Source organism: Colias croceus, chromosome 1 (genome assembly GCF_905220415.1).
Source record: "Colias croceus chromosome 1, ilColCroc2.1".
Lineage (NCBI taxonomy): Eukaryota > Metazoa > Arthropoda > Insecta > Lepidoptera > Pieridae > Colias > Colias croceus.
In genome coordinates this window covers 9,843,401-9,864,008 of record NC_059537.1, presented here as the reverse complement: position 1 = coordinate 9,864,008, position 20,608 = coordinate 9,843,401, and the positions used below count along the sequence as shown (strand labels likewise).

At 35.0% G+C, this 20,608-nt stretch overlaps 2 protein-coding genes across 3 annotated transcripts in view; both read right to left on the bottom strand.

The window, feature by feature from the left end:
* Window positions 1–20,608, bottom strand: part of LOC123691466 (arfGAP with SH3 domain, ANK repeat and PH domain-containing protein) — a 41,611-nt gene that overhangs the window by 16,289 nt on the left and 4,714 nt on the right. For both annotated transcript variants that reach the window (XM_045635875.1, XM_045635882.1), the window contains exons 2-4: window positions 19,987–20,059; window positions 13,673–13,821; window positions 5,309–5,563 (exon numbers count right to left, since the gene is read on the bottom strand). In XM_045635875.1, coding sequence (XP_045491831.1) covers window positions 5,309–5,563; window positions 13,673–13,821; window positions 19,987–20,059 — 477 coding nt within the window. The remainder of the gene's footprint in view (window positions 1–5,308; window positions 5,564–13,672; window positions 13,822–19,986; window positions 20,060–20,608) is intronic.
* Window positions 9,694–10,476, bottom strand: LOC123692232. Its single transcript, XM_045636950.1, has 2 exons — window positions 10,151–10,476; window positions 9,694–10,115 (listed from the first exon to the last, which is right to left on the bottom strand). The coding sequence occupies exons 1-2, from the start codon at window positions 10,179–10,181 to the stop codon at window positions 9,736–9,738; spliced, it is 411 nt and encodes a 136-aa protein (XP_045492906.1). The 5' UTR covers window positions 10,182–10,476; the 3' UTR covers window positions 9,694–9,735.

The window sequence follows — 20,608 nt, the reverse complement described above, 5'->3', positions numbered from 1 at the left end:
TGAACTGTGCTGGCGTCTCGCCGGCTATATTTATATGTAAACATGGCATTTATACATTTGGCAGAGTTAAATGACAATGTAAACAAAAGCAAAACATGTTCTCTTAGCGATGCTAACTTGTTATTAGGAGGAGTCATTGGCCTATTATTGGCGTGCAGCGCGATAGGCGCGTGGGCTGGTGATCTTGCGAAGCCAGGACTGTTCATGGAGTATGGAACAAAGCTAGGGTCACGACTCACCGCCGGGCGGTGGAACGGGGAATGTAATCCATCGTCCGGTTCGGTGAGGCGGCTTGAGACGTGTTCCGCTCATGCCGCCAACGGGAGGGAAGAGCAGGCAAACCATCTTTCCTGTTCTTGGCTTGCGCCTGGCCTAGAGATGGGCTGCCGCCGAGGGGGTCGCGGAAGAATTGTAACAAATACCCGCGGCCCCATCATTAAAGCGGCTCGACGGAACACAGTGGGGTTTTAGTCGGTAGGAATCCGACATAACCCACGGCTCCTTCCCCGGGGGCAGTGGGTATCTTTGGAAGATTTCCCCACTATAAAAAAAAAAAAAAAAAAAAAAAAAAAAAGGGTCACGACTCACGACGGCCCTGCGCGGCGCAAGGCCGGTCGATGACCTGACGCCATCGTACCGCACTGTCTGAACCGCCTTTCTTTTATTTCACATTGCACTGATTACATTTAACAAATCGCAAATTTAATTAAACTTGAGTTTTATAATGGATCAATAAATATGAAACGATAAGTTGTTTTACAAGATTTATAAAATAAGATCTCTTGGAATGTTTAAATAAAACCATCACCCTAAATTAATTCATTCAAAAAAATAAAATAATTGATGAGCCTGGGTGGATACGCAATCAATAATGTGTATGCTCTACACATGTTTATCTGGTTCTGTTAACATAAAAGTATCACGCAGCCTTGGGAAGGTGTAAATATATAAAAAGAACAATTATTAGTACCTAGATAAGTAGATAGAAGAAAAAATGTTACCTTATTCTCGTTGACGTCCAAATCAATTGACTAACTGCTATGTAATAAGCTTTGAAATCAATCCAATAAAGAAATACAGAAGTCGTCGATATCCCATTCTTTAGGCCGTTTATTAAATAATTTATTCGCGCATAGAGCGCGCAGTTCACTATTTTAAACTCAATTTAAAAATCAATACAATCCACTTTGAACCAAAAAAACAATGGTTTTAAAATGAAGACTCGGGCAAGTTATTGGATTGTGGTCTGAGTGACATTTCAATTTATATCAGAAAAATGAATTTTTGTGCACTGTGCGATAAATCCCCAGAATACGGTAATCAGCATTTTACAAGGATTCAAATTTATAAAAAAGCCATTATTTTCTACTGAAAATTTATCGAGCATACGAGCGCACTTAACGCAACGCGTTCTACGTCAAAGAAAACGAAACGCACTATTGTTGTGCAATACGCATTAAAATGGAGGCGTTTTGCATTTCATATATAAACGTGAACAAGTTCGCCGAGTATGCGACATAACAATGCTCAATAATAATCAGCGGCATGGCAGTAATGAATTAGCGACTGTCACCAGCAGCGCTTAACGTAATTCCAGATGCATTTGGCATCCATTACCATCACATGACGATATTTACTGTACAAATAACGCTGAAATGCTTGTCGCGATTATATAACTTACTTTTCATGTCATACATTAAAATTTTATTCATATGTCAATAAACTTTAATGCCAAGTGAATCAACTTTAATACCAGTTTTGGGTATTCTGCAATTATTAAGTAGATAGTTGTTCTTATCAGACTTCTAAAATCTTTATTTCAATGTCCAAATAAATGTGGCTAAAAGACAAAATATAAAATGAAGTACAAAGAAACGAAACAATTAAACAGATTGCAAAATCGGCCACAATTTTTTGTGCAAATCGGGCGTTTCTTCTGCTTGTCAACTCTACGAAGGCTAGACTGAACTACGGTGCTTCGTTGCTTTTTTTTGAACAGATCATCGACCTACGCGGACTCGTAAATACAATATAATCTACAGATAATTTAAATAAACCGCGTGCTAGTTACCTTTTGTTTGGCATAACGGCACTCGCCACAATACCACTTGTGTCGGTCACGGCGCATGGATAGCGTGACAGTCGACATATCATTTGTTGCGGATCTCGTGATAATTGCATTACAAGGTTTTAATGTTTCATATGTGTCTCTTGTTTTGTCATTATACCGCCTTAATGGAGATATTTCAACCAGTCCAAAAGTTTTCTGGCAGGCTTTTTCATAGCTATCAAGTCTGAATTATTTTGTAACAAGAACAAGATAGCCAAATCATAAAAGATATTGCGATGACTATTCCTTCACAGATAACTGAAACATTATTTACTTATCTGTTATACAATACTAACTAATCCACTTTCACATTTATAACACTACTTTCTGATCATCAACGCAAAATTAGATATGACGCGTTAAGATTATTATCAAAAGGCACTATATATAAAAAGGTATTAAATTTGCATTACATTTACATGTGAAGAGGAAATTTCCTCGTCAAGTTACTCATTAACAAGTCGAGAAGGTGCCAACAATGTTTTACAATTTAAACAAATCGGCGATAACGTGGCTAATAAAGAAACTTTCGTGGTTTCTATGCATAGGTAATTTGAATTAACATAAGCAATTTAGAAAATAAAGGACGAAAACTTTTCCGATCGATAACTACGGAAGTTTAGGTATTCCTGAATGTGATATGTTTGAATTCATTATCACAATCATGATAATTTTAATCTCGAAAACAACAATATTGTGTGAAACAAAAGTTCAAACAATTTCACAATAGATTAGAGAACCTACTTTCATGATCATCAAATCCACAATAAACAATAAATAGTAATAGAAGCACAGATCTAGTAATAGAAGTATTAAATGACAATTATTATAATAGCTAAGAATCATCTTTATGTTTATGACTTTCCCGTCGATTATCACAAATTTATAAAACATACCTCTAAACCAAAACGAAAACAGAATCCGTCTCAAGCGTGCTTGTTTATATTACAAACAAGATATACAATATAAAAACACATTTGACCAGGTATAAAAATATTCGTATAAAATCGTTTATCATTGCAAAGCACATTGAATTAATTAAAATATAACAAGCGTTATTGAGTAAGGTCGGTCATTCACACAGCCCGTATGTAGCCAATATCAATATTTTGCCTCAAGAGTTTTATATCTATCTGATAAGTGTTAGATAAGATTTATTTAGGAACATCAATATATACTACTGCGAATATATTATTATTTAATCCTTAAAACACTAATTGATAGGTTTGTAATTATTGTAAACATTTGAAAATAAATCTCGAGGCCTAAGATTATGCGTACATTATTTCTTATGAAGTGAATTCTAACATACCTACTTATTCATAATATTATCTCATATATAAGTAAGTACTTATCGTGCATATAAGTAATGTTCCGCTTCGTTAACCAAACTGCTCAGTAATTATAATTTAATTGAGAACCAATCATGTAAATTCAATTAGTGACGCAATATGACACAACTTTGATCTACAACACATCACACATTGGAGTACCTAAAACTAAAAATATTTTTAGTTTAATTTAGTGAATAAAATATCAACAGTTATCAAGAGCTATAAGCTCATTTCAAGGTGTCAATTGTTACCAAAATTCAAAGGAACTTGGCCTTTCTTTTCACGTGGGGAAAATCTTACGATGGAGCCATGGGTTATAACTTATAAGGTCTTATATCGAATTTTGGTCAACCCAGCATAAACCAAATAACGCAGTCAACATACACAAGTAAGAAAAGTAGCAAAGCTCACAAGAGATTTTTCTATTTAGTTGTCCTAGTTGCATTTCAATGAAACAAGATATACCAAGTTTAAATCAGTTCGCAGTGACTAGATTGCCCTAGCGAGTCCGATGGAGACCCGCAAATTGCTCTTACAATTAATTACACGGCAATCCTGTTTGCTGTTAGGCCACGAGCCAAAACGAAAGCTTTGTGAAAAAACATTTAGATTTGTGATTGACCTTGGATTCTTGTGTACTGTAGTTAGTGTTAGTTATCTACAGTCTACACTAATACCTACCTAGAAAACAGACAAAGTCTGATAGTGTTAGTCTTTTAGATTAATACGAAATTGGAATTCTAAATGGAACCAGTAGATACTTATCCACCTAAAAATTCATTAATCAATTGTACAATGACGTGGACTATTTCTTTTTCTTTGTTTTTATCGGAAGTCAATTAGGACGAAGCCGATTTTTTTTTCTGTAACGATATATCATTCCGTATCCTTTAACAATAAAATTTGAAGGAACAACCAATTATCGCGCTCGTAGTAATTTCCTGTCAAATATTATCATAGTCATAAAATAACAGAGAATTGAACCCCTAATTATAGGTAGGGTCGTTAAGATTGTGCACTGCAAGTTATTTATTCATGTTGTTTGTTGCATGTTTTAATGTGCATTTATCAATGTCTACTGTGCTTTTATTAAATTTTGTTTTGCTATTGGATATCTTAGTTAAAATATTGTAGAAACTGATTACGTTGCAAGTAAAATAACGATCTAAATCAGTTCACTCTTTTTATTTTTTTTTAATTATGGCTACCTGGGTGAGTTTTATTTAAATTTGAATTCAAATATATATTTTAAGTTTTATTTTATGAAGGAATGTGAGCAACTTCTCAGGTCGGATTGATCCAAAATTTTCTATAAGTGATGTAGCGAATTGAGATATAATTTTTATTTTTGATACAACTGTTATTATTATTTAATTTAAATAAAATGTTTTTGTTTGTTTGTATGTTAATCTACAATTATGCCATAAATTACCAATTCACACCGTCAATATTCTAACCTAAATTAATTTCCCATTTTGGACTAACATAATATTAAATAACAAATATACCTGGATAGAAACAGTTTTTACTTAACATTGTGTCAGACAAAGTTAAAGATTAATACAATAATCTCGAAAGTAATTTCCTTTGTGCCTTTGTTTTGTTATTCATAATGATCGTATCTCATCTCATTATTAAGTAAATTGCGAATTAGAACAAGCAACAGTTTTCCTTACAGCTTATCTTCTGACTTCAAACCGAATCTCTTGATCCTGACATAAATAAGAGATCTACCAGGAAACCCTACATTATCTCCTGTCTTTTTCCTCATGTCAATTCCTATCATTTAAATCATACAACATAAATCCCCTCAGCAATTACTGTAAGCGATAATCCAATACGCAAATAGCAAACGTATAGTTACCTCGCACATTTGCAGTTGAAATAATCTCCGTTCCTTTTCCATTTCATCAGCTATTTCTGCCGGTGTCACCTCACTCCGAATGAGGCCCGCCTCTTTAGCCTGCGACTTCTTCTCCTTCTCAATCTTCAGGTACTTTGACTCATAGTCTTTGGACGCCTTTTCGAATGGCCTTTTGAGATCACCTTTGACGCCCCGCAGGTCACCTTTTAGAAGACTGTCTACGGGGAACATAACTATGTTGTTTATGTTCTGCATCTGCAACAAATAGCTATAATGAAAAAACAAGATTTTATGCTGAAGGTTATGTAAGTTTTACGGCATATGGTTGATTTTGGATGAAATTTTTAATTCATTTTATTGGCCTTGTTACAACTTACAAACAAACATCAAAGGAAAAATGAAGTGATTTTCCTCAAGATAGTTAGGCGCAGCCTGTAGAATGGCTCAGCTCTTTAAATTTGCCCATTGCACAACACTTCAACTGGCATTCCGCGAGTGTCTATTTCTATCCGAGGTGCGCTAAGACCACAGCCTCTCGGATTGCTACACAGCATGTTGATATTCCGTTCTATTCAGCATTAAGTGCACTTACGGAGTAGACGCTTTACTCGTGCAAGTGTTTGGTAATCCCGCCTATTTAAAACAATAGCACCGACCCTGACCGATGCGCAAAAAATGAGTAATCGACACGAACGGGGTATTGAAAATTACCTTGTCTTCGCTTTTTTGCCCCCGCTCGTATTAAGCGATAGTATTAATTTAAGTGGAAATTTTATTCAAAGAGCGCCTATTGTGTAATCATTGAAGCGAACACGTCGATGGCAGACGAGGGCCAAAGAGACAAAGGGTTGGGGCACAATGAAACCCTTCCTGGCCATACTTCTCCAATGAATATGATACTAATTACGATACATGGATATTTGAGATGTTTCAATGACATTGAAAAGTACCGTTAGAAAACTTCAAAAAGCTAAAGCACTCGATGAAGAATATGCATGATTCACCAAAACTGTACTAGTAAATAATATTGAAATCATAGCTGTTATTACTTACATATGTTTTGTTTGGGGCGTATTTTTATTGATGGATTTTATGACCACATTATCATTAATTATGTTTCAGTATCTCTTAATACTTCCATAGTCATTATTCTAAACGTATGTTTTACTTATTTTAACGGTAGGTAAGTATTGAAAAAAAATTATACAATGCATTTTACTTTTACATAGGTAGTTATATTTTAAAACATTCGACAACTAAAAGTATTGTTCTACATAATAACCATATCCTTCCGGTTCATAATTCAATAGACTATAACAATAGTCATTTTAGAGAGAACCACAATTACTAGACAAAACGATATTTTTCTTTGTAAATGTAATTGGAAACACTTAAAGTACCTGCTTGGTATTACCCCGTTTCTGTGAAATGTGGTATTTCACGACACGGTCATATTGAGGCCCGTATTACTTGTAACAATACGAAGATATCTCCTAAGTACCTATAACTTACATTGTAAGACGCCATAAACACGATTCATTCACTCTTAACAAGATGAAGTGTTCGGTAAAGCAAATTTATACTTTTCTGCCTTGAATAATGAAACAGTCGTATAAAACTAGACTAGAATTTAGTTTACAAAAATAGCATCAGCAATTGAGTTTTATGATTATCCAAAAAACACATTTATCTATTCATAATAAAATAAACTCATCGCATTTTTAATAAAAATATAACCCTATCAACGATAAATGAGTAATGTAATTTCCACAAAAAGTTCCCGAGATTATATCACACTAATGAAACAATGATAATTGTTATAATTGAAGACACGCGTGCGGTTTATACGTTGCCATTGTATGTAAATCGATGTACATAGAGTTGAGTACATTTCCTATAGTACAGCACGACTTTCTTTGAACAATTTCGTCTTGCACCGGCGAGCTTTAAGGCCTATTCAAACTGGCGACTCCGTATTCGCCGTGGCTAGCCGTATCCCGTTGGTTACGTTAATAGAGTCTCTAAAGTAATATACAACATAAGAGATTGAATCGCGTACCCATCGGGTTACCGCTAGCCATGCGGTAGCGGATAACTCTCCGGTTTGAAAAGACCTTTACTCATTTTCTTATCAAACCACCCAGCGACGGAGGAAGCACGTATAAACGATGGCGCAACCGGAACTGCGGTTCAGTTTGATTTCAATTGTAATAATACCAACGTAAAACCACTTCTCTGATTAAACGTTTAACGAGATTGCAGCAAGAGTGAATTATGATATTTGCTTGCACGATTTTGGAAACATTTTTTTATATCCAATTCATAATACAATCATTGATAGATATAATGTTAGCTCGTTAATAAGTAGAGTGTAATAAAAAGCTCCTTCTCGTTTCTTTTTATAAAGCTTTTATTACGAATTGAATCCAAAACATCAAGATAGTATCGTAAATAATTTAATAACACTATCATAAACAAATAATTTGAGAATACTCTTATGATCCAAATAAACAATAAACCTATCCATATTAATACAACATTCACTTCCAATGGAACAAAATCTAGTTATCGCACGATAAATACGAAAATGATAAGCAGGTCGAAGCTCGTTACAAGGACAAAGGAAGCTGATATGTCAAGGGCGGGCCGAGGATTCTGCGCAATCCCGAGAGCCCAGCTTCCAACATACCGACAGAATTTGAGAGCTCTTTACGTCTTATCTACGAAAATCTATTTAGAAACTATAATGATCCTTCAAACTTTTACCCTAGTAGATAGTGAAACGAGCTAATTGCAATAGTGCACTCGTTTATCGCAAGATAACAGCGTTTACACAGCAGAGAGATTAAACATATTTATCGCGTACCTGCGTTCACTTCGTGCATTTTCTAGGTTTTGCTGAGTAATGACGCTTGTTTTAAAAATTGGGACGGTATATGACCGGTTTCAATATTAGACATCAATCCAAAATCTACAGATTAGCATGAGTTCCTTGTACATCGCTTCCTTATTAAAATGTGTAAGAAGTAAGAACGAGAAAACGATCAAAAGTTACCATGCATTCAAAAATAACTTCAATCCTCAGATTACGGATCAGAGATCAATATTAATTCAAGCTTATGACTGTCATGTCATACTAATTGGTATTAATACAAAAATTCAGAGATTGCTGAATTACTTGGCAACACAGCAGGGTCAGATTGTTAGCATTACCCTGACCTATATGCAAGTGGGTGTACACAATCTGTGCGCCCACGCACCTCGTCTGCGTCAGGTCATTCGCTAGAAAACGTATAAAATATTTAATGCCTCCGTTATTCCACGAACGTTTAAAACGAAAATTAAATATATTCCACCGATTGGTTTACGCGATTCGGTTGCCATGCTTGTATTACAACGTAAATAATTCGCACTAAAACAACTGCGCAGTTACTAAATAAAATAATTAAATAATATCAGTCCATTTAAAGTAAATGGTATAAATCATATCGCAAAGTCGAAACACGTACTAAACCAAATTAATTATAAAAATAACTGCGTTAAAAACAACCGACTTCAAAAACGGAAAAGTAAGAAATAAAAAAGATTTGATATTATTAATTACTACATATTATTTTTATGTGCTATTTACTAAAAAGGTTTGATGTCGGTGCATGGGCTTAATACTAAGTGCTTAGTGTTTGGCACCGACTTCAAACCTATTTAATAAATAGCACATAAAAATAATATGTAGTAATTAATAATATCAAATCTTTTTTATTTCTTACTTTTCCGTTTTTGAAGTCGGTTGTTTTTAACGCAGTTATTTTTATTTAATACTTTTTAGTGTATTTTTCAACACGAATCAAACGAGCCCAAACTCGATAAAGTTGAGTCAATATATTACTGAGTTCCTATGGCCACCTTCCGATTCCATCATCAGATCAGCTCCATGTCATGATAATGTTTCATCGCTATCCAATTTACATTCGTATACAAAATTTCAGCTCAATCGGTTACCGGGAAGTGAATCAAAGTTACTTGCTACATTGAAATTAAGTCATCGAGTACAGACAAAAATGCTCATAAAATAAAAACTACTAGGCCTAGCCGAATAAAATTTTTATGGGACCAATTCGACACCATCCCGCATCGAACAAAAAAAGAATCACGTAAATCGGTTCAGAAACCTCGGAGTAATCGGTGTACATACATAAAAAAAAAAAAAAAAAAAAAAAAATATACCGGCCGAATTGATAACCTCCTCCTTTTTTTTGAAGTCGGTTAAAAAGGTAACATTATCAGCACAAACCAGGAAAAATTATGCACCATAAATATCAAGCTAACGGGTCCGCCAAATAACATTTTTTTTTTTAAATGCTATTAATAAAAAACTACTAAATATTTTTTCAAATTTCTTTTTTTATTTGAAAGTACAATCCTTCCGGTTAATGATGGAATATAATTTCATTCAAATGGCTGCCTCGGCTGGCCATGCAGTACCCTACACGATCGGTCCAATTTTTGAGTACATTATCGACTGTGTGCAGCTGTATTTCACCAATGGCTTCACGAATATTGTCCTTTAAAGCGTCAATTGTCTCTGGCTTGTCGGCGTAACACTTATCTTTGACGGCACCCCACAAATAATAGTCCAACGGTGTCAAATCGCAGCTCCGAGGTGGCCAAACGACATCAGCTCTGCGGCTGATAATGCGATTTTCAAAAACAGGGCGCAAAACATCAAGTGTAGCGTCGGCTGTGTGGCACGTTGCGCCGTCCTGTTGAAACCAAATGTTGCCTATATCCTCCTCTTCAATTTCTGTGAACAAAAACTCGTTCAACATGGCCCGATAACGATCGCCATTGACTGTAACGGCGCCACCTTGCTCATTTTCGAAGAAAAATGGCCCAATTATGCCTCTGGACCAAAATCCGCACCAAACAGTGACTCGTTTTGGGTGCACCGGCTTTTCAATGAATGCGTGCGGGTTTTCTGTGCCCCAAATGCGACAATTCTGCTTGTTTACATACCCGCCAAGTTCGAAATGAGCTTCATCTGAAAAGATGATTTTTTTGGCAAAATCCGCATCTTCTGCAAGTCGATCGCAGGCCCACTTAGCGAAGCGAAAACGCATTGGATGGTCAGTTGGCTTCAACTCCTGAACCAATTGGATTTTGTACGGCGTCATACCAAAGTCTTTACGCAAAATTCGTCTCAATGATGTCTCCGAAATGTCTAATTGTTGAGAACGACGGTGAACTGATGTTGATGGCGTTTCACGCACACTATCGGCCACAGCAGCAATATTCTCGGGTGTACGCACTGTTTTTGGCTTTTCACGCGTTGGTTTATCGATGAGGATGCCAGTTTCTTTCACTTTTTTCACAAGGTAACGAACATACGGAGCTGACGGTGCTTCATTTCTTCCAAAATCCGTACGCAATTTTCGCACACATTCTGCAACATTACCATGATTTTCAAAGTAATGTCGCAATATTTCCCAGCGTTGTTCAAGCGTATACACAACCATATTCGTTCAGCGGAAGGATAAAACTAATTATCTGTCAAATTAGGCATGAGCTAAGTGTTGCCATTCACGAAATAAGCACTAGTTGAAAAAAAAAAAGTTAGATGGCGGACCCTGTATTTCAAAAAATCACTCTTCAAACATAATGAGTGACCAGGATTCATTATAATTTTTTTTAATTATGAACTTGGACACAGATAGGTTCATGTAATAAGGAAGTGAGGCTTCGTAGCATAATTTAGATTTATATCTCGGCGGTCCCTTCAACCGGGTATCTGTGAGACATCCGTCTCGGGATCCCTCAATATCATAATTTCCGCTTGCGAACAACAAGAATTACTTTTAGATGAAAACTTCAAGGCATTTTATCTGTTCGATGAATCTAGTTATAGTGATCCCACCAAAAACATTTTCATGTAAAATGTTGCCAAGACGAGTCCATATGACTAGCACTGTCAAAAAGTTATCAGATCTCATGTAGAGCCAAGCTTCTAACACTACACGCCCTAACTCTACAAGGCCTAACTTCACAAACTCTACACCTTAGTCAAAATATGTGGCTTGGCCATTTCGCTACATTCACATCGGCGTAAGGTGAAAAATTAATTCACTGTTCATTACTTTTGTGTTATACAATAGTTCTTGTAGTAACGAACGGCCAAGCCACATATTTTGACTAAGGTGTAGAGTTATCAGGACTGGAGCATGGAATATACTAGATAATTTTGAAATGTTTCATGGAGACAATAGATACAGCTCGAAACAAAGTTATATGTACAAAACTGTGCGTACATGTGTTTTATTTATATCAAAATCACCTAAAACAGACACTAGCAGAACACACACACACACACACACAACAGAGAAAACAGATGGTTGATGTTGCAAGAAGTAACATTGACATTTCGGAAAACTAAATTGTACATTGTTGTACGATAAAATTGTATATTGATGCAATTTAAAGAAATGAATTGCGTGCGTTAGTACCGATTAAAAAACAAATGACGCCATCAACGAATAATCTAATTACCTTTTTATCCTCATAATATTATTCCCTGTTGAATTAGAAAATTTGCGGTATATTATCACTTAAAACAGATCGTGAACTAACTCCATCCGAACCGAAAACTTTCCATACATTATTCATCCCCACTTCTATTCCATAATGTGCACTAGTTTAAAACTCCAAACATTGAACGTAAGAGACTCCAACAAAAGATTTCTTAAGACATAATATAATGACTAAACATGCTTTCATTTAATACCATTTATAATTTAGAAAATTCAGGTCGTTCGTAACTAAGCACACAGTAAAGGCTCTTAACACATTTCGCCGTAAACATCACGAGTTCACGCATTCAATTTTACTTTCTTATGATTATCGAGGTCAACCGTGAATCAATCTTGAATGAGTTGGTTTGTTGCCGGAAATTGCACTCTTAAAACACACATAAAATAGTATGAGGTTTTATAATGAATGGCCATGCTGTGATTTCTATTAGTTGAAAGTATTAAGCTCATCGTTGATCGTTGAAACCATGCAATTTATATGATGGAATATCATCTATCTATTCATTAAGCGTGATTTCAACCATACTTGAATCTTTAAGTTGCATATAGATGTGAAATAACTTTTATTACCAACGTCACTGACATGACAGCTGTAAAATCATTCAAACTATTTACGATTTTGCGCTACCGTACAAATTGATAACACCTTATCAACTCACATAACAGATGTTATCCGTTTAAAATGCAGATGGCTGGTTGAGGTATATCACTTTAAAAAATTGTACTATGCATACAGCATAATAATATATCATGAAATTATCATTGTCGGTCGACGGCCGTAAGTTACCGTTCCGTGCAAACAACTTGAACTGGGGCACATACGAGTAAAACGAACTGGTAATTTCATTAATATTCACGCTGAAACAATTCTTAAAGAGTTAACAATTCTAAAAGTAAAATTTCAATGTTTCAATTGACTGTTAAGTAGGTATAAAAGAGAACATTAAATGAAATCATAAAATGCAAATTTATTTTAAACGAGGCGAGAAGCGATTGAAAAATACTTTCGGATTTATTTTGAATAGAACAAAACGCTCGTCAGGATAAGTTTGTTTTATCTTTGATACGATAGAATAAAATTTGCGAATAGTGATTGCAAAAAATGAAAATCAACAAACCCTTCGGGACTTCCACTTGTAATACTCGCGGACTAATAATTTATTTGTATTAGATTAACGTTTTTAAAAACATTTGACAATTTATAATCCAGAAACAGATGCTGTTTAGCTATTATGAAATATCAGGGCTATTATAAAACAATACAAAACAATAATGGCACGAAGTATTCCAGTTGTGGATGTAGCGGCGGTTGGCGAGGAGTCAAATACACGAATCACAAAGCCAAACGCAGTCAACTATTTTGTATCTACAGCAGTTGTTGAAAATTCTTGCGGGCTGAAATTCTCGCAAATTCGACCTTACATTTCTCCTGCTACAATATTTCATCGTTTATATTTTGATACAGATTTATTAAACGATACAGCAACTTTGAGATTTATGGAATGCGAAGGAGGGAAATTGTTGTACAAAATATTATTTGTGGACTTACAGTCCATTCTACTTTAAAATATATTGTAGAAAATATCGGACAATTTAGTGGAGAAACAGGATACTTCTTAAAGTAACTTATTACATTTTAAAGTTCAAACAAACACGTGGCTTAGGTTACGCATCAGTAAATAGTTATTTTTCGCCATTAGCCTTGCAGTCCCTTAAAATATGAAAACGGCATCTATAAACTCTTCTCTGCCATCAACATTTCACCAAGCAACTCTGAACTCACCAATGTTTTCATCAGCGCGGACAGTTCCTTGGTGACGACGGCGAACTTGAAGAACGCCGCCCCGATGTCAGGCTCCGAGTCCTTGCTGAGCGCGTTCCCGCCGAGCCTCTCCAGCGCGCGCGAGAGATACATCTCGTTGTCCACGTGTGCTGCAAATAATATTTTGTTTATTGTCACACCAACTCTGACAATAGAAAAGGCTTGACGCTCTGACTCCAATTAAGGGTGCTTTTCCACCAATAATGTGCGAGGATGACGCCTCAGACTGAAAATTAAATGAAGCGATATGATTGATTATTTACAAACACATTCCTCGCTACACATTCGCTCGCTCGCTACATATTATTGGTGGAAAAACACCATGACTTGAAAAATTGAGGATGATTTATGACAGTGCAGATTTAAATTAATTCCAACAAATATCAAACCGTACTTCCATCCTGCCTTAAATGTGTGAATTTGAGTTCAATTTTATTTGAAAATGCTGTAACTTAGTCCCCTATTCACAAATTAATAAACTCTTCAAGGCACTGCCTACGAGACAGAATTCAATCCAATAATAGATAAGAGGTATCTGGCAATTGGAACGACTTTAAAAGGAATTATCCAAGCTTTGTTACGAATGTACAGCGCCGGCTTACTCTACAAGATAGAGAATAAAATATAGTCGCGTTATTTGATAAAGGATACTGTTTCACAACGCGGACGTCCGTCGTCCAGCACTAATTATTTTTAAGCCAGATAAACTCGCCAAAGTAATTGGCAGCGAATCCTCTTCTAAATTATTAAAACGTATAGAAGTGTTCGTTATTAAAGTGAGCTTACTTAAAGTATCATGAAACTCTACATTAATTAATGCAAATTCAAATACAAATCAGCAGTAGAAACATTTCATCTTCACTTAAAGGAAATGATTCCTTTTTTCAATCGCATGAGCGATTGAAAAACAGGATCAAGAAGATTATCTCACCATATCTTATCATATCTTACCCCATCTTAATATATATAAATCTCGTGTCACAATGTTTGTCCTCAATGGACTCCTAAACCACTCAACCGATTATAATAAAATTCGCACACCATGTGCAGTTCGATCCAACTTGAGAGATAGGATAGTTTAAACATGTAGGTACCACGGGCGAAGCCGGGGCGGACCACTAGTAGTCTTATAAATATTTAATCTACACATTTTTGCACATAACCGTAATATATCCCTAACCATACTGCATAAACATATTGGCCAAAGGGATTATAATACATATTTACATTAAGCAATAAATTTTTATTTTCATCCACATTCCTTGGGTTATAATATTTACATTTACATTCTAGGGGAAATACACACTAGCAATGTCCGTGTCACAGCCTACATTCGGTTAACTCAATGCGCCCAACATCCACGGAATATTAAATGCATACATCACTTTCAATTTTTCCGCTAGGCTCGTACTCTTTAACAGACCACTTTGTATGGATTGACGCAAGCTGCTTTTAATCAACACGAAATCCCCGAAAATGAAAGCTACGTGGCTATTATTTATGCAAACATGTTTTTATGAGCAGCGGGAACTATTTTTTGTGTACATACTAGCTTTTACGGTGCTTGTTGTAGTAAAATAAGCTACGTCCGTCGTTTTGTAAGGCTTTTGTATTATTTTTTTCGAATACATATTATCTTTCTATAGCTCAGCTAAAAACAACGATCACTTACTTCATCTTGATATAGTTGCTGTTGTAAATTCTAAATCATAAAAAAGAACTGTTTCACACAACTCAATATATCCAATAATTTCTCATATTGGCTGCTCTAAACACGGAGTATATTAGATCTAAGATAAGCCCCCATAATAAAATATTCATATTCAAGAACAATATCCCCTATTCAATATGAGCACGTGCGAGCCGATACTCGTTCCGATAAACCACAAAGAGATACAAATGGAAGAAACGCCTTCGTTTCTTGGAAGACTTCCAAGGGTGGGCCATAAACGATGTTATATTGGCAGCGTTTAAAGATATACTGTGTACATTTTAAAGCACGTTTTTGGACAAACACGTAAGTAAAATGATTACCTACCGCATGATTGTTTTATCGGTAAAATATCAGGTTTATCTTTTGTGAAAAAACCCCACACATGTAAATCGCTTGTAAGTGCATATTTGATTACATATTGCATTTAGTGATGGATAATAATAATATGACCGGTAGTTATTTTTGTATATTAGATGGGATAAAAATATAATTTAATTATACAGTATAAAGTAACTAGGATTCTTACATCAATTTATTTGAGTTGGATTGGGATTCCTTTATCCAATAAGGTGGTTCAAAAATCATTAAATAATATGTAAATGGCTTAAAAAGTAAACAGTAATTATCGTCATTTACTGCTTAGATAAGTAAAAAATAACTGCGTTAAAAACAACCGACTTCAAAAACGGAAAAGTAAGAAATAAAAAAGATTTGATATTATTAATTACTACATATTATTTTTATGTGCTATTTACTAAAAAGGTTTGATGTCGGTGCATGGGCTTAATACTAAGTGCTTAGTGTTTGGCACCGACTTCAAACCTATTTAATAAATAGCACATAAAAATAATATGTAGTAATTAATAATATCAAATCTTTTTTATTTCTTACTTTTCCGTTTTTGAAGTCGGTTGTTTTTAACGCAGTTATTTTTATTTAATACTTTTTAGTGTATTTTTCAACACGAATCAAACGAGCCCAAACTCGATAAAGTTGAGTCAATATATTACTGAGTTCCTATGGCCACCTTCCGATTCCATCATCAGATCAGCTCCATGTCATGATAATGTTTCATCGCTATCCAATTTACATTCGTATACAAAATTTCAGCTCAATCGGTTACCGGGAAGTGAATCAAAGTTACTTGCTACATTGAAATTAAGTCATCGAGTACAGACAAAAATGCTCATAAAATAAAAACTACTAGGCCTAGCCGAATAAAATTTTTATGGGACCAATTCGACACCATCCCGCATCGAACAAAAAAAGAATCACGTAAATCGGTTCAGAAACCTCGGAGTAATCGGTGTACATACATAAAAAAAAAAAAAAAAAAAAAAAAATATACCGGCCGAATTGATAACCTCCTCCTTTTTTTTGAAGTCGGTTAAAAAGTATTGAAGTCACAACATGTTTTATCTACCACCTTACTCATCCTAAGCTCTAATGCCGAACATTCTAGAACTGCATCACAAAGGTACCCCTACCTACCAGGCGTGCAACGTATCGTTTTGCTTTTTGCGCGAGTGACGACCTTGCGCAGCTGCGGCAGTCGAAACCCGCGCGACCAGTTTCGACCAACCCGTAAACAAAACCTAGCACGCGATGGAATTACAAGTCAATAAACTCCTTTAATGGTCCGATCCGAAGAAACGGAAAAGGGAAAGTGGTTATTTTTTTTCTACATTATCTATGGAGGTTTTACATTATCGAGCTGCACGGAATGTAGGTCAGGTGAACTCTCGCTAATAGGACACGATTTGAGACGAATATATTATTATCATTTACTGATTCGAGCTCTATATGCTCGTTCAAATGCAATATCTTTTTGGATTCATTTAAAAAGTTATAATGATTCCAACTTCTATGTTATACGAACATCAAAATCTGAATGAATAATGTCTGTTGTGATCTCTACAACAAATAAATCTGTTAATGTCTGGTCTAGTGAAAGATAACAACAGGTTCATTCATAACATTTTACCTTTCGAAGTACATATTATTTGCTTTATCATGTTTACAATATTTTTTGCTCACCTTTAAAACAAAATAGAGAACAAAAAGTGCATTGTATATTGTTGAAAGTCAAAGGTCATTTCTTAGTTTGTTCAGATGAAAGTGATTAAAACCTGTTATTGCTATACGCAATTTGCATGATAAAATCAACGTTTCCATCGGTATGCGTACAATACTTTTCGTTTGAATTAAACTGCTTATAACCGGATAGATATAGAGACCGATCATCATCATTCATCGACAATCATTTACAATATCTATGATTGTATTAATTAAAGAACGCGTAAGAAACTTTCCAGTCCCTATGGCGAGTAGCGCCTTATTTGGTCGCTTTTCTCTGTATAATATGTGGAATTTGTAATTTAATCCAACCTAGAACACAAGTAGCGATCTCGAGCGTGCTAAACCAGACGTCGACCCACTTTCCTTCGGTGACACGTGAAGGGAAACTTACTCGGACCTCAGTGGACCTTTTCGTACTAAAGGTTAATTTTAAGCCCTATAATCTTTTTCTAGTAAAACAATCGTACTGTGTACTGGTTAAAAAAGTCGTAGAGATCTCATTTCAATAAAATAAAAATTGTTTGGACCTACATTTTTTACCGCCGCCAACAATGTCTAATTTGGGTTGGTTAAGTAGGTTAACAAGTTAGGTTTCAAGAGCTTTCTGCTTTAAAAACATTTATCATAAAATATATTACTATTCAATATTCATAAAAGTGTCTCTTTTCAAACTATATTCGAATTTCGTTTTAATTGGCTTGCCTGAATATTCTAGTAGTAGACAGAGCATGATGTTTCTCCAATATACTTTATCCTTTTATCAAATTACTTAATATTTTTTAAAGTAATAAAAAATATTTCTGAAATAAAATTAGGAAAATTTGAAACGACTTTCAAAAGTATACAAAACATGAACGCTACTAAAAGATGACGACATGTCGTAATAATAAAGCAAACGGTGAAAGTTTTTTATCACCAGATGCTGCCAAAGTGTAACAGGTATATTTTACCAACATGGCCGATATCACAGACTAAACACTATCGACCGCAATGAACAGCAATTTTTAATACTATGCAAATAAATATGTATACTGTATAGGGTTCTAATGATTTTTAATTCACTTTTCACTAACTGTAAGTATATTTCATCGAATGTCTTATAATTAATTTATTGAAATCTATACTAATATTATAAAGCTGAAGAGTTTGTTTGATAGTTTGTTTGAACGCGCTAATCTTAGGAACTACTGGTCCGATTGGAAAAATAATTATTTCGGTGTTTGATAGCCCATTTATTGAGGAAGGTTATAGGCTATATATCAACACGCTAAGACCAACAGGAGCTGAGCAATGCGGGTGAAACCGCGCGACATAGCTAATTACATAGTAATAAATTGGAAAATTGTCCACGTACAATTGTATTGTACATAGAAGAGAGATAACTCCTTTATCCTACTACCTATCCTACTCTTACCAGATAGATACTTTAAAGAGGTACAATTACAATCAAAGACAATGTAAAGACGACTACGTATATTACGACTACGTAATATTCTACCAAAGTCGCGTTACCATATATTCTATCTAACGACGTTCAATGTATTCTATAAAGCCTGTGGCTGAAACCTATTGTGTCAGAATTTAGGTCATTCCATTTCGTCAGTCTAACAAAATTCAGGCGGAATAAATACAATGTAGTTTTTCCAATTGCTTTTATAACGTTGAATGTGGAATATGAAATCAATGTAAAAATCAAATCCGTTCTTTGTTCGTCTTTTAGATAAGATGTCGTACGGTATCAAGGTACCGGGTAGGTACGGTATTAAGCACAGTATCTATATAAAGTTTTGTAATATTATGTTTCTACATACTAATTACTAAGTTCAAACATACCGTCTGTATTGCGGTACAAACTACAAAGTTTAGATGTTAGGGTCAATGAATTAACCGTGAATGTCCCTATGGACCGACCCATCTATCAAATCTAATGTCTGACCACATAAACCCTCCCTCATCTTCAATTTACGACTACAATCTAAATTGTACACAAAGAAATCGGTTAAAAAGCACATAGCAACTGAGCAGAAAGATAAATCACCCAAAAGGAAATCAATAGAGAGAGTATTCAAATGCCGAACTAGTGTCTGGGCTATTTTAAGCAGCCGAGATACTTCCGAAACTATTTTGGTGCAATATCGTGTCGTCCATGGAACGGAGCTTAAACATCTCGATAACTATAGCATATAGTTTTAGACCAAAGGAATTCCTACCGACACGTCTCGTTGGCGACACGGATGTTCTTTATGTTTGGAATACCACGCGCGACCGAAATATCTCATGTCTATTATTCTTCACCATATTTAATGATAATAAAAATAATATTGAAAAACATTTTTACCAGTATCATGAAGTTAAGTGCGCCCTGCATTCAATTAAATATCCGATCCCAGTTAAATTACTGTAAAAATCATTAACATTCATTGTCTCATGCTCCTACTTAACTAGGTAATTAAAAGCTCATTGTTAAGGTAAAATAACTTACCATTTCCAGAATTGTGGATCGCCTTTATCGCCTTTTTGAGTTTCGCTAGGCCGTCTCGATCGAAATCCAGAGTCTGCAACCAATAGATTTGTTTGAAAGTTAAAAACAATAAGAGTACTTAGTTATAGGACCTAGATTTTGACCTGATTATCTTAGTACATAGTTATATTTCCAACTGTAAAGCAATTTATATTCAAATACATATGCGCGCTGCTGCACACTCCAACCATCATGACTTGACCTTGTTTTTTATCAATGCCTGTGATATAAAGAGTTCACAATAGGACCCACGAGCCATTCAATTCCGATGCGCAACAAACATCTGCCGCACCAGCCGGCAATTAATCAGTACCCCTCGAAATTGAGCAACCAGGACCAAACTTAAATAAAACTCACTTTATTTCCAGCTCCACTTACTTAATAATAAACACTGCCCTTTTAACGATACGTGCCTTTGAGAATATCCGACGCTTTTAGTTTGAGAGTGGCTAAAAATGAGCATGGTAGAGAAAGTTGATAAATTAGTTATTAGGTTAACACAAATTGCCGACGGTATTCTGTTTATATATATTTAGTAGTTATAAATACATTTATTTAAGTACCATAAACTGTTTTTACTAAA

What these genes read in the sequence shown, in the direction of transcription:
- LOC123692232 (XM_045636950.1), bottom strand. Translation starts at nt 10,181, where the DNA reads ATGAGCAAGGTGGCGCCGTTACAGTCAATGG. An exon ending in GGCGCCGTTACAGTCAATGG is followed by an intron (nt 10,116 to 10,150) that starts CGATCGTTATCG and finishes ACGAGTTTTTGT; the next exon opens with TCACAGAAATTGAAGAGGAG.